Source organism: Triticum dicoccoides, chromosome 5B, assembly GCF_002162155.2.
Source record: "Triticum dicoccoides isolate Atlit2015 ecotype Zavitan chromosome 5B, WEW_v2.0, whole genome shotgun sequence".
Taxonomy (NCBI): Eukaryota; Viridiplantae; Streptophyta; class Magnoliopsida; order Poales; family Poaceae; genus Triticum; species Triticum dicoccoides.
This window is the reverse complement of record NC_041389.1, coordinates 707773119-707795479: the sequence shown is the minus strand read 5'-3', so window position 1 is coordinate 707795479 and position 22361 is coordinate 707773119. Positions and strand designations below refer to the sequence as shown.

The following is a 22361-nucleotide window of genomic DNA, read 5'->3' as shown; positions in this document are numbered from 1 at the left end:
GTACTATATTCAAACAAACAAAAAAAAGAAAAAAGAAAAAACTTGACAACCTAAGGACAAAAACGTACTAGTCCAAGTTACTGGTGTAGTCAAGTACTAGATCCAAAACAACAAAAAAAATTGACCGCCCAAGGATAGGCGCAGGCCCTGGCAATGCTAGATACTTGAACTCGAGCCCGTGGGGGAATCCCTAGTAATCCGCACACACGCAGGACCTGATGTCCAGGGCCCACAGGTCAAGAGAGAGAGAGAGAGAGAGAGAGAGAGAGAGAGAGAGAGAGAGCGCCGTGTACAAGCGCTCTGGTAAGTGTTCGGAGGAGTTTGAATGGTGAGCCTCAGCTGCGCTTATAAACAAGTCTAGAGCCCCCTCGACTAGCGAGGTGGGACTAAACACATAGCTCACGCGCCCGCCGTGCTGCACAGGCGCGCGGACGAGCTATTAGGCCGAATACAACGACCCAGGCCGATGGGCCAACAAAGTAATTCACTCCATTACAACAATCCAGTAGATCACGCACGACAAAAAATAAAAAATGAAAATAATTAAAAAAAAACTCACAAGAAAAATCAGTTAATAAAAAAAATATTGTAAAAAGTTCAAACACATCTTAATGGTAAGAAGTAAAAAAAAATATAAGACTGTTAATAAAAATTTCATAAACGAATTTACAAAAAAGTTCAACTATTACAATTCATAAGGTTCAAGTACAAAAAAAGTACTGTGCAGCGAAGATTAATTTTCTTTTATTTTTTAAAATACCAAAACTATAATTATTCATCTATAAAAAAGAAAAATACGTGCTCCAAAATTAATATAAAAAAGTAAGAAAAAAATATTATAACAAACAAATTTGATTGGTAATTGACAGCCTAAAATAGATCAGTACTATCATTAACAGAATGTAAGTTCAACAAACTCAATAACAAAAAGGGATTCTAAAAAAATCATCAGCGTATAGCACCGTTTGGGACTTATCAACATGAAAAATATACCAGTCAAAATAAAGGATGCCCATCAGTTCAACTATAGAAATTGTTCCAGTACTAATATAAAGAATGTATAAATAAAACAATTATAATTGAGCAGAACAATAGGAAAAACATTACATAACTAGTTCCATACCATTCTCATAATACCAATCAATTCAACCATCTCACATGCAAATGTTTTAAAAGAAAAAATACTGCAACATAATCAACCACACACAAATCTCATAGCCGACGTCATTTGCCACATTTAAACCTACATCACATAAATTCTGAACGTCAGAGAGTCGTCTTCTCTCGAGAACATAACCATAACCACATCACCATCCTCAAATCCAGACTTAGCCGCAAACTCCTTCCACCCAGTAGTTAGGTTGATGCAACCATCAAAGTTGATGTGGTAGGCAACATCCATCAACTGATACCCATTCTTGTCTGAAGTCTCCATCTTCAGAACACCGGAACTAGGAGCAACAATCCTGATCCTGGGTGACATTTTCTGCAAATGGGCATGGGAGTACAAAACAAAATGAACACCTGACATAACTGAATTTTTACACACATATAGTAACGATTTGCATAACAAACTAAAATGGAAAAAATCTGAACCAAAAGAATAACACAAAAGTAACTAGACATGTGAACTGACTAAACTGAAAAATATACATAACAATACACCTATAGTAAAAACATCTATTCATAAACAGATCAGGGATTATACAAAAATGGTTAAAATACTGTTAAGTAATGAACAAATACGCACAAAAATCCATACTGTTAAAATCTGACAAAACCAAATTAAAAAAATATAGACAAGCTATTCATAAGACAAAACTGCAGATCCAGTCCATGGGTTTCAAACAGAAACCAACAATAAAGTAGAAAACAAAACGAATAGAAACACATACCGATGATTCCTTCAAGTCACCATCCGTCAGGCGACAAACATAGGGTGTACGAAACCCATGGTTGCCATACAGCAAACAAGAAAGTTGCCCACGGCGCTGAGTCTGAGTGAGCTCCAAACCAGACTCGTACACACAGCCGTCAGCTATGCGCGCCATCTTTACCAGACATCCGCATGAACAATCCTCCATCGAACACACAGGAACAGAGAAAAAGGCAACGAAGAGAAGAGAGAGGAACCTAGATCTGGTTCTGGAAGAAGGAAGAAAAGGGAGGGGGAAGACTTGGCCACACACCACACATAGATGGATAGCGTTTATAAAAATAATAAATAGGCAGATGGGCAGCCAGCCGGTAGGAAGTAGTTATTACACAAGCCATGCAACATTTGATCGCAAATCAGTTCAACTTCAGAAAAACAAGCAGTTCAAAGGTGCACATGTCGAACATATGCAGACAAAACAACACATTCAGATACAAAAACAAAGTTGAATTCATTTAGTCATTCGAACATCTGCTCCCTCGCAACAAAAATCTTAAAAACATAATATTCACTACTTCAGTCATAACAATCAAAGAAACGACGCCATTTTGCCCTGGTGGATGGATGTGGAGCCGTGGCTGCTCTCGCCCTAGCCCAACTAATGATTTGAATATGGTTCCTTCCCCTGCCCTCTGGGATAAGAAGCTCCAATTCATTGGAGTTGCAAGCACCTCACGCGCAAGCCGTCTGTTGAACTCTGCCTCCAGTTCCTCCTCGGCAGCACGTCGCACCATCTGCCTGTGCCTGCGCCTCCTCCTGCTCTGCTCCGCTACTGCAGTCCTCACATCTATGGCGTCCCCCTCCTCCTCTGTAACCTCTCCGAACTCAGGATCCATCTCCCTTTTCTTTGGTTGCAGCTCGTAGAATGAAAGTGACAGAGGGCGCGGGCTTTATAATCAAAGTGCTGAGCCATCAGTGCGGCTCCGATGTCAACACACAGAAACAAAACTTCGACACGCAGCAGTCCAACTACACATAGGCAGCAATTCAAAACAACACTGAAAAACACGCAACTTAATTACACAGTTTGACCGGATTACAAGAAATCGCAGCTTACAGTCAGCCGCCATACACAACTTCCGCCAACGACAAAATAACATGGGAATCCGCGGTAGAAACAACTCAAAAAAGCAAAATTGACAACGCTAATCTTTTCATACAGTCCTTATATCTACCCCTGCAACACCAATTCGAAAGTAAAACAACAGAAAAAGAAGAACATATTTCCATGGCGGGCGTGGAAAACGACCAAGAACACCAAAACTTGTAAACATAAATTACGGATGAAAATAATCTCAAAAAACATCCAGCTGAGCGCGCGCACGTGCGGAATCCCTTACATGTCTCCTCTAGCAACGAATGGCCCGCAGCATCGCGCCGGAGAACGACTGGAAGCTCGACGTTGTATCCCCTGTTTCCGTCCGTCGTGCACGCAGGAAGATCAGTTCTGGTTGAAAAACACGTCAGTCCAACCTGTGAACCACGTCAGTTCAAAAAGGATAACAGAATAATATTCTGTTACGTGTAACAGAATAGCCCAGATGTATATATATAGCCGGTCTATTCTGCTAATATTAGCAGAATAACTATTCTGATAGCACTTCCGCATTGCACGTTCAATGCAAGTGCACGTCATTGTTTGAACCAAGTGTGCTGCAGTACTCAGGCGAGTGAACGTCGTATCGAAAAAAACTGCACACTGTGTTTTTCTGGTACTGTTTTTGCTCTAGTTTTTTAGCCGTTTATCGCAACGACGCGTATAATATACCGATGAGAAGCTATGGATTAGGCGCAACTTCACCATGTTGAACACTTTTCGAGATTCATCATAGTTTAAGAGCAGTTTCAAAAATTGTGTGGCTCATGACGAATGTCAGCGACCGTTTTTTCGCGTTTTCTTCTAATCCGCTCGTCGAAATTAAGCAAATGATATAGCATTGGAAAGATATCGTCGAGGCACATATTTTTAATATCTATTATTTTCTCTAATTAGTTATGGTTTAAGAGCAGTTTCAAATTTACTAAATCGCGGAATTGTGTTTTTGAATTTTTTGGTACTGTTTTCACTCCAGTTTTTTAACCGTTTGTCGAAATGACGCGTGTGATACGTAGTTGGAGAGATATGGACGAGGTGCAACTTTCATATGTTGAAATATTTTTTATATTCCTTACGGTTTTAAGTTAATTTTGAAAATCGTGCGGCGGACAACGAGTGGCTGTTGCCGTTTTTCATGAAATTTTTACAAACCGCTAGCCTGAATGATTCAAATGATACGCCGTTGGAAAGATATCAACGAGGCACAACTTTTTCATGTAGAACACTCTCTAATTCGTTACGGTTTAAGAACAGTTTTAAATTTACCGAAATGCGGACACTCTGTTTTTCGCAACACCCAATTCGATGTGTGTACTTCATCCGACTGAAAACCACACTACATCGGACGAAAAACCGCACTGCATCAGACCGGTTAGAGAACTGCATGTTTTTTTTGTGGGACGTAAATTTTTGAAGACGAGGTGGAGTGCACTTCACGTCGAATGTTGGTGAACCGCAATACCATGAAAAGTGAACCTCGAGACTACCGTAAACGGGCCGCGACACTACCAAAAGTGAACCACTTGAGATTTTTCCAAACTCAATATTTTTTACGTGGATAGACCGGGCGAGTGGACCGCAGGGACTGAGCAAGTGAACCACATGTAACAAGAAGTGAGCTGCTTTCTGAGGTGCTTTTGTTTCGGATCACCAAGTGAACCACGAAGGAGTTTTATGGCGAACTTCGTGAGAGAACAAAGTGAGCTTCAAAACATACATATCTATTCATCATTTTACACAGCCATCCAGTACATAGCAGAATCAATGACGGAGTACCCAACTGTACTGCACTAGGCAAAGACTTGCTTATGCAAATTACCATCCATTTTTCTTACTACAAAATGAACTTCAAATGCACTAGGCAGTACCCTTTTTCTCTCTGAGTTTCTCATAAACAACAAAATGAACTTCAAATGAACAACGATGTTCTCTTTCTTTTCTTTACTGAGTGCACTGCAATTGATTCCTAGAAACAAATTATAAATGAGCAAGCTGCAAAACAGCAAATGTCGATGATGGTGTACAACAGTATGGTCACCATGTCTTTTTGTGGGCGACGGTGTACTGCACTATGGTCACCATGTCTTGTGGGCTTCCGCTGCCACTGAACTTCTGACGCTAGCGAGCGCAAGGAGGATGAGCATGAGAGCTACACTAGGTTCGCTGGATAGGGTGACCAAACTACAGAAACTCACTGCAAAAAAAGAAGAGCCGCAAGTCGCGCACCACTGAACTGCACGCCACGGTCGCCCGCACACCAGCTCATGCTCGTTGGAAAATTGACATCTTTCACGAGCTGGAGCCTGGAGGCACCCAAACTGGAACCGCACTGCATTGAAATGCAACCAAATTGTAGGTCCAAATTCTGAAAACGAAAAAAGTAAGCTTCTTGCCGCAGCGCACAACATTGCCCTTTTGCCTGAAACGGGTGTGCACTACACTCGTTTCCTCTGTCTTTTTGCTGGTAGTCTTTCTCTCTGCAAAAATAATGAAACTGGACTAAAAGAACAAACAACAACAGCATGCAGTGCACTAATCTTTTTGACTGTTTGCTCGCGGTGAAGCAAAAATAAGCAAACTATACAGGAAACTCCAGCGGTAACTGAATTGCATGGGGCCATGGGGCTGTCGCGACCACCACTAATACTTTCCTTTTAGTGACCTACACCGAATAAAACTATAAAAGCGAACATCTCAATGAGGCAAAATAAATAATGACTCAAACAAGTAATAATGAATTGCCAACTCTTTTGATATGTTAAACCAAAAAACAGTGAATGCTTCTAAAGCCTTTTCTATACGTATGTGCAGCAACATGTTTATCGCAAATTCAGTTTGATCTTTGTTTGGGAGAAGCATGGAGAGGGAACTCGTGCTAGGTAGCCTCCGAACACCTTCAGGATCAAGACGGCCGCCTCCATGTCTCGTGCTTGGCCGCAGGCGCACGGCCATGCCTCGGAGAGCTTGTCGGCGACCACGGCGGTGACGAAAGGCCTCCGGCTGGTGTCGGTGACGCTGCTCCTGGCCGCAGGAACTGCAAGAATAGAGGAAATTAATGAATGCAAAATGCCAACCAAGCCAGGGCTAGCGTTGGTTAAGGGCACGCACATGACACAAGCAAAATGAGACGCGAGAAGAAACAAACCGTAAGCACTGGGCCGACAAACTACATAGTTTCTGTTTTTATCTTACACATCCAAGAACAAAGAGAACTTCTTGAGAAACTCCAGACGAATGCAAAACAAATATCTGAAAAAACACATGTGGACAGTGGACTGCATGGGCTTGGCACCGAAACGCAAACTGTACCTAATTCTACCTCATCAGTTAAGCGCACAAGATGGAGTAGAGAGCGTCCTGGAGCTGCCGAGGTGAGGCACGACCACCGTCGTGGTGGAGCTCGTCTCCACGGAACTGCACAAGATGAGCTACTGGACCGTGTTCCTGGGCAAATGAAACCGCTTGCCACCAGCAGCCGAACTGCAGAGCAGCACTGCAGAATGTCAGATGGCCATGGGAGGAGACGAGGATTCTAAGATATTTAGCTCACACCGCAACTTGCAAAACCTTTTCTCATCCAAGGGCTTAGTGAAGATATCTACCAATTGCTCTTCAGTGTTGACGTGAATGATATCAATGTCTTCCTTGTTGACATGATCTCTAAGAAAGTGATGACGGATCTGAATGTGCTTTGTCTTCGAGTGCTGAACTGGATTCTTGGAAAGCTTGATGGCGCTTTCATTGTCGCAGAAGAGTGGCACATTCTTCATGTTGATGCCATAGTCCTTGAGAGTTTGCTTCATCCATAGAAGCTGAGCACAGCACGATCCAGCAGCAATGTATTCAGATTCAACAGTGGAGAGTGACACATAGTTCTGCTTCTTTGAAGACCAATAGACAAGTGATCGACCGAGAAAGTGACATGTTTCTGAAGTGGATTTGTGATCAATCTTGTCACCAGCATAATCAGCATCAGAATACCCAATCAGATCAAATGTTGAGCCCTTTGGATACCATAATCCTATCGTTGGGGTGTAAGCCAAATATCGAAGAATTCGCTTCACCGCTAGGTGATGCGACTCCTTTCGTGCCGCTTGGAATCGGGCACACATGCAAACACTAAGCCTTATATGTGGCCTAGATGCACATAAGTAAAGTAAGGAACCAATCATGGAGCGGTATACCTTTTGATCGAACTCTTTACCATTGTCGTCAGGACCCAGATGACCTTTGGTTGGCATTGGCATCGTGTATCATTTGCAGTCTTGCATTCCAAACTTCTTCAGGTAATCTTTGAGGTATTTCTCTTGTGATATGAAGATGCCATTTCTCTGCTGACGGATTTGAAGACCAAGGAAGAACTTCAGCTCAGCCAACATGGACATCTGATATTGCTCTTGCATCATGTGCCCAAATCGCTGTATCTCTTGTCGGTGCAGCTGAAGATAATGTCATCCACATAGATTTGGCACACAAACAGTTCACCGTCGTATGACTTCGTGAAGAGTGTTGGATCTAGAGAACCAGGTTTGAAGCCTTTGCTCTTCAAGAAGTCCTCGAGCATGTCATACCAAGCGCGAGGAGCTTATTTGAGGCCATACAGTGCCTTGTTGAGCTTGTACACCATATCAGGATGTTTTGGATCTTCAAAGCCAGGTGGTTGTGCAACATACACTTCTTCTTCAATCTTGCCATTGAGAAAGGCACTCTTCACATCCATTTGGTATAGAAGGATGTTGTGATGGTTGGCATATGCAAGAAGTATGTGAATGGCTTCAAGTCTTGCCACGGGAGCAAATGTTTCATCGAAGTCAATCCCTTCTATTTGAGTGCAACCTTGAGCAACCAGACAAGCCTTGTTTCTGACAACTTGACCATGTTCATCTTGTTTGTTGTGATAGATCCATTTGGTGCCAATGATATTATGCTTGCGAGGATCAGGATGCTTGACTAGTTCCCAAACATTATTTAGGTCAAACTGATGAAGCTCTTCTTGCATGGCTTGAATCCATTCAGGTTCCATAAAGGCTTCAGCAACTTTCTTGGGTTCAGATATAGAGACAAATGCAAAGTGCCCACAGAAATTTGCCAGTTGTGTTGCTCTTGAACAAGTGAGTGGACCAGGTGCATTGATGCTGTCAATTATCTTCTCAATCTGTACTTCATTTGCAACACGAGGATGTACTAGACGAAGATTTTGTCCTTGCTGATCATTGTCTTCAGCTTCAGCATTGACTTTAGGCTGAACATTGTCTTCAGGTTGACTTGGTGCAATGATGAGTTCATCTTCAGCCTGAGCCTCAGACGGTAATGATTTCTCTAGTACCCATGAGCTTGATAGATTCACTAGGAGGAACTTCATCTAGCACATTTGGCAGGTGCTCTCTTTGCGAGCCGTTAGTCTCATCGAACCACACATCCACAGTTTCAACCACTTTATAGTGAAAGAGGTTGAAGACTCTGTAGGAGTGCGAATCCTTTCCGTATCCAAGCATAAAACCTTCATGTGCTTTTGGTGCAAATTTTGAAGTGTGATGTGGATCCTTGATCCAGCACCTAGCACCAAGTACTTTAAAGTAACTAACGTTTGGATTCTTACCAGTTAGCAGCTCATATGATGTCTTCTTTAGAAGCTTGTGAAGATAAACTCCGTTGATGATGTGGCATGCACTAAAAAAAATACACTTCTGTGATGATACATGTTTGTCACAGTAGGGCGTGTTTTTTGTCATGCATGTACATCCATGACGATTTTATGATAGAATCAAGATAGTCATACATGTGCTGTCGTAGAAGTGTTCCATGACATTACCAAAATTATCATCACGGAAGTGTCCACTTCCATGATGATAAATCGTGCATCACAGAAGTGCTTTCGTCAAGGGTGACTGACACGTGGCATCCACCGTAACGGAACGCCGTTAAGCTATCGGGTCTGGTTTTGGATCCGATAACCCGTTAACAGCCCCGACCAATGGGGATTTTCCATGTGTAAAATCATCATTGGCTGGAGCAAACACGTGTTGGCTCACCGTTGGGACAGATGTCATCCACTCATTGGACCGAAGGCGCCTATGATACGGTGACACGTGGCACGGCCCAACAGAGGCCCATTCCTGTGAAAAGGCCGGCCTGTTTGACTTGGTCAAAAGGTGGTGGGTCGGCCCATGGAAAGCCTGTTAACGGCGTGTTCGCATATAGCCCATTTACAGCCCGCTAACCCAGCGCCCGTTACGACCTCTCCGAATTAGGCCCAGTAGCGTCATCTGGGCCGTCCAATATGATTCCAGCCCATTTTAACTTCTAGCCCATGTGTGGCTCATGACTTATTTCGGCCCATATGAGGCCCTTTGTAACTCTTGGCCCATTAACGGCCCGTGGTGAAACTGGCCCGTAATGAACATTGTATCACTTTATACCCATTAATAGCCCGTTATTCCATTGGCCGTTTCACGCCCAAGTTATCTTTCGGCCTTCTCAGGGCCCATTGATTCTTGGGCTCATTTGCAGCATTCGGTTACAATATACGGCCCGTTACTGTCATTTTCTGCTTGTGGGCCAAATTCAGCCCGTCATTATGGTCGGCCCGTTTGCGGACCGTTAATACGTTGGGCCGTTTTCATGTAAAAAAACCCGTTGGGCTGTTTTCATAGAGTTATCAAATACGTCCTATTAACGGCCCGTTATGGTCCACGAATAGTATGGCCCATGATTGGCGAAATGATGATACGCCTCGTAGAAGGCCCATGGATCCTACGACCCATATGAGGCCCATGGATAGTACGGCCCATAAAAGGCCCATGGATCGTACGGCCCGTAGAAGGCCCATGGACCCTACGGCCCGTAGAAGGCCCATGAATCCTAAGGCCCGTATAGAAGGCCAATGGATCCTACGACCCGTATAGAAGGCCAATGGATCCTACGGCCAGAAGAAGGCCCATGGATCATACGGCCTGCAGGAGGCCCGTGGTTACAACAGTCCGTTTGTTGCCATGATTATTTTGGCTTAGTTACCAAAAATAGGCTATTGTGGCCACTAGAAAAACACAGAAAAAGAACTGCAGTGACTACAAGCAAACAACTAAACAAGACAATAAGGAAATAAATAAGCAAGCAATTAACGCTAGCCTATTGCCGCTATTACATATATTACATCCACTGGGCATCAAAGTTCGCCACCAGTGCAAATATAGGGAACAAAGCAGCATATTACATACACTGGCCGTCAAAATTGGCCACCAGTGCGAATAAACGCGGCAGCAAAACAAGAGCATAACTGAAACAACTTCAGAAGAGCTCAAGAAACGTTATCCTGGGTATCCACCATGCTGGCAATAAGCTTAGCAAGCTTATTAGCTTTGTCCTGTTTGGCGCTAAAATCCTCCAACGCTTGCTGTTGCACCAGAAAGTATGCATCTGAATGCTCCAGGGACTTCCGCAGTCCTTCCGCTTCTTGTCGCAGCACAACTGATCGATGTCTTTCAGCTTGTAGTTGAGACTCAAGAAACTGAACTGATTCAGATAGTGAGTTTGAATAGCTTGTGCAAGCGGTAGTGGCCAGTAACTCGAACACTAAACCAAGACAAGACTTTGGGGTTGTCTTGCTATCTTCAAGATAGTCTTCCTTAGCTGTTTTATCAGCTTTCTTGGAGACCAACAAGGATGTGTCACTATCCTGAACCTTATCTGCATTACTTCCTTTACCATTGCTTAATAAGGCACTCTTCCCCAATATTCTGTCAGCATTCTAAAAGAAGAAACAAGCAGACACATAACAAATTTAGCATGTACTAGTATATGAAACTCATTTCGATGAACCAGTTCATTAGTAAGGTGTACAGGATTAAACTACCAAGTCTTCTATTTCCAAGTACTAGTACATAATAAAAGCATCAAACAAACATATATCTATGTCCTATGGTCACTGCATTGTCTTGCCAAATCAAAATAGAGACACGATTCAAATCATATCAGTTCAAGACAAAGCAGCAGTGAAAGAATACAAAGCGTGGGAAACTACACGGCACAACAAGATTTCAGATGGGTACCACGGGTCTACATGTACAACAACACTATTGTCTCTGTTGTGATGCTAGTAATATGCATGATATTAAAGTCAACTGTATACACAATTGAAATTGAAATTAACAGAGCTATTGATAAGAGCAAACCTCTTAAAGAAACATGCGTGAACATACCTGTTGTGCCATTGGAGTTTCAATTGGATCCTTCAATTTAAAAATAAGTTTGTATGAATAAATACAGTGATACAAGAGCAAAGCAATCATAGTTAAAAAAGGCGCGCCTAAGCGAGCGCTTAAGCGCGCCTAGGCTCTAGGCGTTGGCAAAACGTATTGTGCATAACTACGCTTAATCTGTGCATAACTGCGCATAAGCATGCACTTTGGTCAGTAAAGCGCAAGGCGGTAGCAAAACACACAATTAACGCCTAGCGCTTTTTTGAACTATGATAACAATGGAATCTTAAATTAGAACAGTTGTTCTTCAGGTTTAGGCACTTGTTCTACATGAAGAGAGTACAGTAAGACGCAAGAATATAATACTTAAAAATAGAAAATGAGCTCATAGACCTTACCACATTCTTGGTTCGGGACCAGTACAGAACAAGGCGTTCCCAGTCATCGTCCAGAAAATGTGTCTCAAGAGAACGTAAGGGAATTTGATGAGTTTCTTTGCCGGTGAAGTACGTTTTCTTCAGGTAATTCCGATACTGCCACCAAGCATTCTTGAAGATAGTAGAGGTATTAGCACAGGTTACCTCATCCAGAGTTTCCAAATCGGTCCTTCTCTATAGAGAAAAATGGGAAAAATTTGCTGTATTATAACCATCATGGAGGTAGGATGTATGGGACAAAGCAAAGTAATTGCCATGAATAACATTACTTACACATAATTCCTGGACAAACACCTGCAACTGGCATTTTCCTTCATCTTCAGTATAATATTTCCAAGATGGGAAGATACGCACATATGATTTAACAACATCAAAGGCGATAGCTGCTAAACTACGACTAGCTGGTTGTGCTTCCTCCACAGGAATAGGCGTACTAACTGGTGGAGTTGGGGTTCGCCATGGTAGTACTGGCCCTTTGGGCACTGGAGATGCCTTACTAACTACTCTTGTTTGGGAACTCTGTGGTGGAGATGGTGCTGTGTCAACAGGAACTGAGTTACTATATGCTGGGGTTGGGGTTAGATTGGGTGAAGCTGGTTCTCTGTCCATCGCAGTAGGGGTACAATCTGCGAGAGTTTGGGTCATATGTGGTAGGGATGGTTCTTGTGCATGTACAACCGGGGTGCTATCTCCACCAAGAGGTAGCACTGTTTTATTTGAAGATCGTGTTTTTAGTCCGCTGGATACTAGCATCACCCGCTCCAATTCAAATGGCTGATAAACATGAAACATAGTTGAATGTACAGACATTGTATGAGAGACAAATGCAATAGATAGTGTGGAAAAAGGCATGAAATAGTGGACATGTATATTGTTTAACTAAAACGGATAGCATGACATAATTTCACATATATGATGTCTATCTAAACTGGATAGCATAGCATAACATAATTCAAAGATATGATGAATAACTAAACAGGATCACATGACATAATTCACCTACATGGTATCTAAGTAATCAGGATCGCATCATTTAATTTACATACGTGATTTATATGCTAAAAAGAGGGCATTCGATATGATGTCTGAACTAAGAACATGGTGTTGAATATTGTGTATATGATGTCTAAACTATGCAATGCAAGACACCATATGCATGATATGAGTAGTACAACCGTGCCAAGTTTGAGCATACACCTCGGTGGGGGAATAGGACTGGTCATCTGTCTCTAAATCCATCTCTGAGGAGCAATCCGGACCCAACAAGAGATCTGCTTCGACAGGTAGCACTGTCTGCTCTGAAGGCCTTGTTTTTACTCCAGATTTTTCCATCTCCCACCCAAATGGCTGATTCACAGGAAGAGTAGTTTAATGTACAAACATTGTCGACAAATGGAAATGTAATGAAGAAAAGGATGGGCAAGATATCATTCAAATATATGATGCCTGGTTAAAAAGGATGGCATTGCACATTTCACATATATTATGGCTGGCTAAAAGACATGAGACTGCATAATTCCCATATATGATATAGAAACTAAACAGGTGGCATTACAGAACATGTCTAAACTAAGCAGATGACATACATGATTTTAAAAGTAGGCACTACAAGGCAACATATGCATGATATGACTAACATCATCATGCCAAGGTAGAGAAAACACCTTCGGGGGTAAATAGGAGTGGTCAGCGGCGTCTGAATCCGCCTCAAAACAGATATATTCCTCTGGATTACAATCTGGAGAGGGGTGGGGAGGGTTTGCCATTGAACCCACCATGGAGCGATGTCTGCATGACACTGTATTGCTGCGCAAAACTCTTCCCTTTTTCTCTACATGTTCAACATGACTGTTTACAATATCTGACATGCATACGAAAAAAATATGGTGAGATTATGTAAGGAGAGCATACAGAAATTTAGAGTGATGGTAACAACCAGTGGATGGATCCAAAAATAATGATAGCAGGCTGATGATTGCTTTAAATTAATAAAAAGACAGATGATGATTGCTGTACTATTTGTTTCCCACCCAAGATGAACAACATAGGCATACCCTAGGTGAACCAGATATTAGACATACATACTATTCATTGCTGCCTCGATATGTGCCCCACAACTAATTTAGAACTCAAGTTTGAACATTAATTTGGACCTGACTTGGGAGTCCAAGAGCTGAACAGGCGATAAAGTAGCAGGTAAGTTTAAGCAATGCATAACATAAGCAGAAACAAAAGAGTGCGACCTCTCTTGTGGACTCGTGTACTCCTTAGGTTCATCTGCTGCGTCGATGATGGTGATGCCGTTGCGGTGGGTGCCGGCGGCAGGGAAGGAGATCTGAGGCGGCGAAAGATGGTCAGGAGTCGTGATGTATGGTTTGGTGGATGCTTCTATCGATGGAGCAGCTCAGGTGAGGTGGATGACGTCGCGGCAGGAGCAGGACAAACCACACAAAATTCCCTTCAACACGTACCTATAACTGAAGTAATTCTGTAAGGGCTCATTTGGCTTGCATGATTCTTAAAACGCAGGGATAGGAAAAACACCGGAATAGGATAGGAAAATGCACATGGTAAACAGAGCATTTGTAAACACAGGATTTCTGTCAACTTGGGTGTTTGGTTTACAGGAATTGGAAGAGCAGAGGAATGCAAAGAAACATGGCCAAAATAAAGTGAAACCATATGAAAGCGTGTACAGTTAGAATGTTATTCTGGCACTAATGCACTTGGTCTTGTTTTCATGCATAGGATTTTGAAAAGTAGGTCCAGGTGGATGTTTTGCTTCATTCCTTTCAACAAAATGCATGAATTATTGAATAGTAGAGTGCCATTGGAAAATTCCCTATTGCTATGTTTTCCCATTGAACCAAAATAGCCCTAATGGATCGACGTGAATGTATAGTAATAAGTGATGCAACAAGTGTACAACCTCTTTGCCGTAGCCGTGTTGACCTCAGCATCATTGGGTTGGTCGCTGAAGCAGTTGAGGCAGAGGTGGCTGTCGGAGGTGTGGAGGAAGATCTGAGGAATCTGTAGACGGGGTCTAGGGCACTACTCTGTTGTGATGGATCGTTCTGTCGTTGGAGCAGCTCCGGTGGGCCGTAAGACGTCAAGGCTGAAGCAGCATAAGAGAGACATCGTCAATCTCAAGTGAGATTCTAATAGCATCCCTAATAGATGATGTAAAATGGATATAAAATTTACATCACCAAAAACCACCTGACTACAACAGATGAGGTAAAAACTGTTGACTCTGAACTTAACTGTCGAAACTGAAATTTACTGTGGAGTCTGAATGTTACTGTCGAAACTGAACGCAATGGTAGCAGAGAGGCACTTGACATGTAGTTTAGGGAGGGCCTGCAGTTCATCTTCAACCTGCACCCTCCTGAGCCGCCAGCCACCACCGGCTAAACCGCCGGCCCCAGCGCCGCCTCGCCACCCCGAAACAACTCCCCACCGCCGCCCCGACCAGCCCTCTAGGGCCCCCGCCCCCCACCCTGAACCCTAAGATAGATAGTGGGGTACCTCTCCGGCGAGCCCCCGTCCCTGCTGCGGGTGGTTCTTCCTTAACTCCGGCAAGCCCCCCCAACCCCTAAAAATCGACTGACCCAAAAGTCAATTCAGTCGACTGAAGTGTGGCTAAATTGTAGCATAGCAGCAGCGTGAGCAAGGGGGAGAGCAGCAGCAGCATCTGGGCGAGCGAGCGATCGAGCGAGAGCCGGAGCAGCAGCAGCAGCACGAGTGAGAGAGCAAGAGCCGGAGCAGCAGTAGCAGATCCGGCTGGTATAGACGCTGCCACCGAAGGGGCCTCGCACTGGCGGAGAGCCGCCATGGAGATGTCGCCCGTGGCGCCGACTTCAAGGTAGTCGTTCCATGGGGGTGCGGGATGGAGCACCGTCGTCGCCGGGAGGTCGAGTTAAGGAGAAGGTGTGATGCAATGAGTGTATGATACGTCTACATCGTATCTACAATTTTTGATTCTTCCATGCCAATATTTTACAACTTTCATACACTTTTGGCAACTTTTTATACTATTTTTTGGGACTAACATATTGATCCAGTGCCTAGTGCCAGTTCCTGTCTGTTGCATGTTTTATGTTTCGCAGAAACCCCATATCAAACTGAGTCCAAATGGGATAAAAACGGTCGGAGAATTATTTTGGAATATTTGTGATTTTTGGGAAGTAAAATCAACGCGAGACGGTGCCCGAGGTGGCCACGAGACAGGGGCCCACGCCCACTCCAAGTGGGCGCGGCCCCCACCCTCATGGGCCCCTCATAAAGCGGTTGATGCCCTTCTTTGGCCGCAAGAAAGCTAATTTTTGGAAAAAGATCTGGGCGAAGGTTCCAATCCAATCGGAGTTACAGATCTCCGGATATAAAAGAAATGGTGCCACGGCAGAATTCCAGAGCGCAGAAACAGAGAGAGAGGAGAGATAGATCCAATCTCGGAGGGGATCTCGCCCCTCCCAAGCCATGGGAGCCAAGGACCAGAGGGGAAACCCTTCTCCCGTCTAGGGAGGATGTCAAGGAAGAAGAAGAAGAAGAAGAAGGAGGAGGGCTCTCTCCCCCTTGCTTCTGGTGGCGCCAGAACGCCGCCGGGGGTGAAAGTGCAACTATCCCTAGGTGGTTTTGGTAATTCATAACAACATATAGCTCATTGAGCTAATGCTATTCCAAGACTATTATTTCAGGAAAGCTCAATGAATGGCATGGCATGGATGATGAAAGTGGATCCCTCAAAATACTAAGGACAAAGGATTGGCTCAAGCTCAAAAGCTCAAGACTCTTCATTTTACATTTTAGTGATCCAAGATCACATTGAGTCTATAGGAAAAGCCAATACTATCAAGAAGGGATGAGGTGTTGCTTAATGAGCCTCTTGCTTCATGTGCTTAGTGATATGCTCCAAAACCCTCAACTACTTTCCCACATCCTCAAATGACCTAAACCTAAAGCCAAAATTGGTCACACCGATTCTTTCTATCCGGCGCCACCGATTCCAAAAGTCATAGCCACTGCCACAAACCCTAAGCAAATCGGTCTTACCGATAGGGATCCCGGTCTCACCGAGATGGGGTTGCAATCTCTCTGTTTCCCTTCGTAACATTTCAGTCTATAACCGAAGTGAGCGATCGGTCCCACCAAGATTGCAATGTAAACTCTCTGTTTCCTTTTTGTAATATTTTGGTCTCACCGAAAAGAGCAAATCGGTCCCACCGAGTTTACCTGACCAACTCTCTGGAAAGCTTATTACCAAATCGGTCTCACCGAGTTTGTGTAATCGGTCTCACCGAGATTACATTATGCCCTAACCCTAACCGAATCGGTCTCACCGAGATGCATGTCAGTCCCACCGAAAATCACTAACGGTCACTAGGTTTACTAAATCGGTCCGACCGAGTTTAACGATTCGGTCCCACCGAGTTTGGTAAATTGTGTGTAACGGTTAGATTTTGTGTGGAGGCTATATATACCCCTCCACCTCCTCTTCATTCGTGGAGAGAGCCATCAGAACGAACCTACACTTCCAACTTACCATTTCTGAGAGAGAACCACCTACTCATGTGTTGAGGCCAAGATATTCCATTCCTACCATATGATCTTGATCTCTAGCCTTCCCCAAGTTGCTTTCCACTCAAATGTTCTTTCCACCAGATCCAAAACCTATGAGAGAAAGTTGAGTGTTGGGGAGACTATCATTTGAAGCACAAGAGCAAGGAGTTCATCATCAACGCACCATTTGTTACTTCTTGGAGAGTGGTGTCTCCTAGATTGGTAGGTGTCACTTGGGAGCCTCCGACAAGATTGTGGAGTTGAACCAAGGAGTTTGTAAGGGCAAGGAGATCGCCTACTTCGTGAAGATCTACCGCTAGTGAGGCAAGTCCTTCGTGGGCGACGGCCATGGTGGGATAGACAAGGTTGCTTCTTTGTGGACCCTTCGTGGGTGGAGCCCTCCGTGGACTCGTGCAACCGTTACCCTTTGTGGGTTGAAGTCTCCATCAACGTGGATGTACGATAGCACCACCTATCGGAACCACGCCAAAAACATCCGTGTCTCCAATTGCGTTTGAATCCTCCAAACCCTTCCCTTTACTTTCTTGCAAGTTGCATGCTTTAATTTCCGCTGCCTATACACTCTTTGCATGCTTGCTTGAATTGTGTGATGATTGCTTGACTTGTCCTAAAATAGCTAAAATCTGCCAAACTCTAAAATTGGGAAAAGGTTAAGTTTTTATTGGTCAAGTAGTCTAATCACCCCCTCTAGACATACTTCAAGGTCCTACAAGTGGTATCAGAGCTTTGGTCTCCATTTTCTTTGATTTCCATAGCTTTTGGTGGTCATAGCCTTGGTTTCACAACCTAGGAGAGTATGGCGTCTAGCGAGGGAAATTATCACCGTAGAGGTCCTTACTTTGATGGTACTAATTTTGCTAGTTGGAAGCATAAGATGAAAATGCATATTCTTGGACATAACCCCGCCGTTTGGGCAATTATTTGTATTGGCTTGCAAGGTGAATTCTTTGATGGGAGAGAACCGAACCGTGAAGCTAATGCGGAAGAATTGAAGATGTTGCAATACAACGCTCAAGCATGTGACATCATCTTCAACGGATTGTGCCCCGAAGAATTCAACAAAATCAGCCGTCTTGAAAATGCAAAGGAAATTTGGGATACTTTGATTGATTTGCATGAAGGTACCGAGTCCGTCAAGGAATCCAAGTTGGATGTGCTCCAAAGTCAGCTTGACAAGTTCAAAATGAAGGATGGTGAAGGTGTCGCTGAAATGTACTCTAGACTTGCTCTTGTCACAAATGAGATTGCCGGCTTAGGGAGTGAAGAGATGACCGAAAAATTCATCATCAAGAAAATCCTAAGAGCATTGGATGGAAAGTATGATACCGTGTGCACATTGATCCAAACGATGCCAAACTACAAAGATCTCAAGCCAACGAAAGTCATTGGAAGGATTGTTGCTCATGAGATGTCACTCAAGGATAAGGAGGAACTTCACAACAAGTCTAGTGGTGCTTACAAAGCCTCAAGTGAATCCCCCACATCATCAAGTGAGAAACAAACCTTCAATGAAGAATTGAGCTTAATGGTGAAGAACTTCAACAAATTCTACAAGAGTAGAATCAAAGAAAGAAGCTCCAAATCAAGGTCTTATCATGACAAGAGATCTTCTAGTCGAGAGCGCAATTGCTACAATTGTGGGAGACCCGGACACTACTCCAATGAGTGTACTGCACCCTACAAAAGAAGAGAAGATTCTCTAAGAAGAAGGAGCAAAAGAGAAGAATCACCACCAAGAGAGAGGAGGAGTAGAGATGATCGTTATGAACGAAGACCCTCACGGAGAAGCAAGGATTCGGAAAGAAAGGACAAGTCATCAAGGAGCTACACAAAACAAAGACATCAAGCTCATGTTGGTGAATGGGTTTCCGGCTCCGACTCCGACAATCACTCCGAGAGAAGCTATCACTTCGACTCCGAATATACTCAAGATGAAGGTGTTGCCGGTCTAGCACTTGTGTCAACCAACTCCTACGACATATTTGACTCACCAAATGAAGGTCTTGGAAGATGTTTCATGGCCAAAGGTCCAAAGGTAACACATCCCGAGTATGTTGATTTTAATAGTGATGAAGATGACTTGCTTGTGGATGATGATTTACTTGTTGACAACTCTAGTGATGAATACTATGATGAAACGTCAATTAATCATGCTAATCAAACGAATGACAATGATAAGGAGAAAATTGAGCTTCTAACTAAAGAACTAAACACTCTTAAGTTGGCTCATGAAACTATCTTCGAAGATCATCGAGAACTTTTAAGGGCTCATGAGAAGTTACGCTTTGAAAAGCTCAATCTTGAGCAAGAGCATGAGTTCTTAAAGGCAATCAATGATGATCTCCGCAAGAAAAGTTCTTCTTACATTGCCAAGCATTTACTCTTATATACTTACATGCCTCAAGTCAAGTCTAGTAACAAGTACAAGAAAGATACTTCCTCTAGTAGTAACAATAATAATGTCAAATCCAATGTTGTTGCTTCTAGTAGTTCTCTTGATTCCACTAATGATTCTCTTAGCCAAGTTACACTTGAGCAAGAAAATAGTTTATTGAAGGGAATTATAGAGAAAGGTATTTACAAGAGCCTTGCCGGGAGTAAGCAATTCGAGGAAATTGTACGCAAGCAAGGAAGACACCGGAAGAATCAAGGTGTTTGTTTTGAACGAAAGTTCAACGCCAATGGAGTTGAGTGGGAAGAAGATCAATACCCCAAGACAAAGTTTGTTCCTCAACAAGAGAAGTATGATCCTACTTCCTTCAAGGGGACACAAGCTCAAGATGATCTTCCACCAGAAGACCACAAGAACAAAGGCAAGGACAAGCTTCAAGAAGAGATTGATGCATTTGAAGAAGCACCTAAAGCCTCGTTCAAGTGGGTCCCCAAGACTATGTCAAGTTCTACTTCATCAAGTACAACTACAACTCCAAGGATTCCCATCAAGATGATGTGGATCCCGAAGAAGAAGAACTAGAGAGTTCTTGAGGGTGACTCTGCCAACATTCTTCACTCATATCTTTATGGCAAGGACAAGTGCAATCAACTTCCACATCTTGCACTAGTTCAAGGAGTCACAAACCCTCATGTTGGTAAGGCAAGGTACAAGGTAAGCTAATGTTTTCATGGACATCATCTTGTGTGTGCATCACTCTATGTCTATGGATATTCTTGTTTGTTCCTTGTGGGACTAACCCATGTAGGCAAGTTGAAAGTGCAACTCACTCCAAAGGATTGCTCCAAATGATCTACATTAACATTGAGCATCTACATCTTCAACACCTACATGAAGTCATCATCGACAAAACCCAAGGTTAGTTCATCCCTCTAAGGGGGGATCTCACATCTAGGGGGAGCTTAACTCTAAGAATTGAGTCAAAGCAACTCTAATGGTGTGAACACATTAATGCATTATGTAAAAGTGGTAACCCCACTTGAGCTTAAACGATGAGTATGACCTATGATCAAATGTTCTCATTTGACTCATAAGTCAATATACTCATATATAGATGACCTAGTCATCGCCAATTGCTTGATAGATGCTAAAATTGGTTGTGCATGCTTTGCCACATCTTTCAATTGCCATCTTATTGTGTGAGCATGTTGGTGCATATTTTACTCATTCAAGGACATCCACTTGTTGTTTTGTTTGTTTGGATTCTTTTCTTTGTGCCAAGTGGATGGACAAGAATGCCTAAGAACCTTCTTTAGCTATCTATGCTTTTCTCGTCTCAAACTCTATTCATGCTACATCACAAAATTTGATCAAGTCAGATTCAAACCACTCTGTGTGAGGAGCACTCGGAGTCCCCGATTCGTCATAGACTTAAACTTCCAAAACCTCTTAGTGATTCTTGGTCTGACCGATCCTTCCATTTCGGTCCTACCGAGATCATCAAGTTGATCTAAGTTTTCAATCTCGGTGCAACCGATTTGAACTTTTCGGTCTCACCGATTTGCTGTAACTGAACACAGTTATGCATCTCGGTGCCACCGAGTTGTTCCACTCGGTCACACCGACAGGGTCGAGCTATATATATAGCCACGGGCAAAATTTTGGAAATTTCTCCGAAACCCTTCACCCACGCAACAGCTCGTCTGCCATCGTGGTCTCCGGATCGTCTCCTCGTCGCCAGCAACCTCCTGTCGCTGGTCTCCGCTGCCGTCAACGGATTTCGTCCCCGCCGTTGCCGCCGTAGCAAGTCCACCGCCAAGTTAGGGTATGGACTTAATCTTTGTGCTATCCACCTCTGATTCCTGGCACATTGTTTTCATATTGATTCTTGCCACGATTGAAACTCTTCTATCCAGCCAAAGTAGTTCATAGATTAGATGTGATTCAAATTTTTAGGGTTAGGTTTCCGCCGAAACCATCTCGGACCCACCGATTTGAAAAACTCGGTCTCACCGATTTGGCTTATGCCATTGCACTAGTGACTCTCGGTCTGACCAAGAATTACTAATCGGTGCAACCGATTTGAGGATTCTGTGAAACCCTAGCAGTCTCGGTACCACCAAACTGAAACTCGGTCCAACCGAGATCATCAGTTTAGGTTCCAAAACTGCTTCGGTATCACCGGGTTTGAAAATCGGTGGATCCGAAATGCTTTCTGTGGAAAACTAAGACTGAACTTTTGAGTCATTCTTTTGCAAAAACCTCTGTATTTTGTGATGCTCATCTTCTCTATCTCGTCTATAACTCTTCATAGTGCCAGCAGTCAGCTTTTGCAGTATGTCTGATCAAAGTGACAGCCAGAACATGTCAGAAGAGCAGATGGACTTGAGTGAGGGCACTAGTCCCTCAACTTCAGATGAAGGGAGCAGAAGTACTCCTAGCAATTTGCCTAAGGCTGCAACTAGGCAAAGGAGGAAAAGAACTTCAGATTCAGAGGATGAAGATTACAAAGCTGAGGAAGAGGAGGCTACTTCCAAGAAAGTGGTGCTCAAGAAGGAATATGGCTCAGCAAAAGATACTAAGCCAGGCATGAAGATTAAGAGGCCTGCAGGAAGACAACCAATGTCTAAGGACAGAGCATCAACTCAACTGCCTGAAAGGCCTAATCCCAAAGAGCCAGCTGCTGAAGGAAAGAAGAGGAAGGAAAGGGTCAAGAAGACCA

The 22361-nt window shown here is 43.4% G+C and overlaps 1 protein-coding gene across 1 annotated transcript in view; it reads left to right on the top strand.

Moving 5' to 3' along the window:
- The first annotated feature begins 5951 nt into the window (after positions 1 to 5951).
- The window catches only part of LOC119310656 (tyrosine N-monooxygenase-like), a 97537-nt gene continuing 81127 nt past the window's right edge, over positions 5952 to 22361 (top strand). The window contains exon 1 of the mRNA XM_037586325.1: positions 5952 to 6125. Coding sequence (XP_037442222.1) covers positions 5952 to 6125 — 174 coding nt within the window. The remainder of the gene's footprint in view (positions 6126 to 22361) is intronic.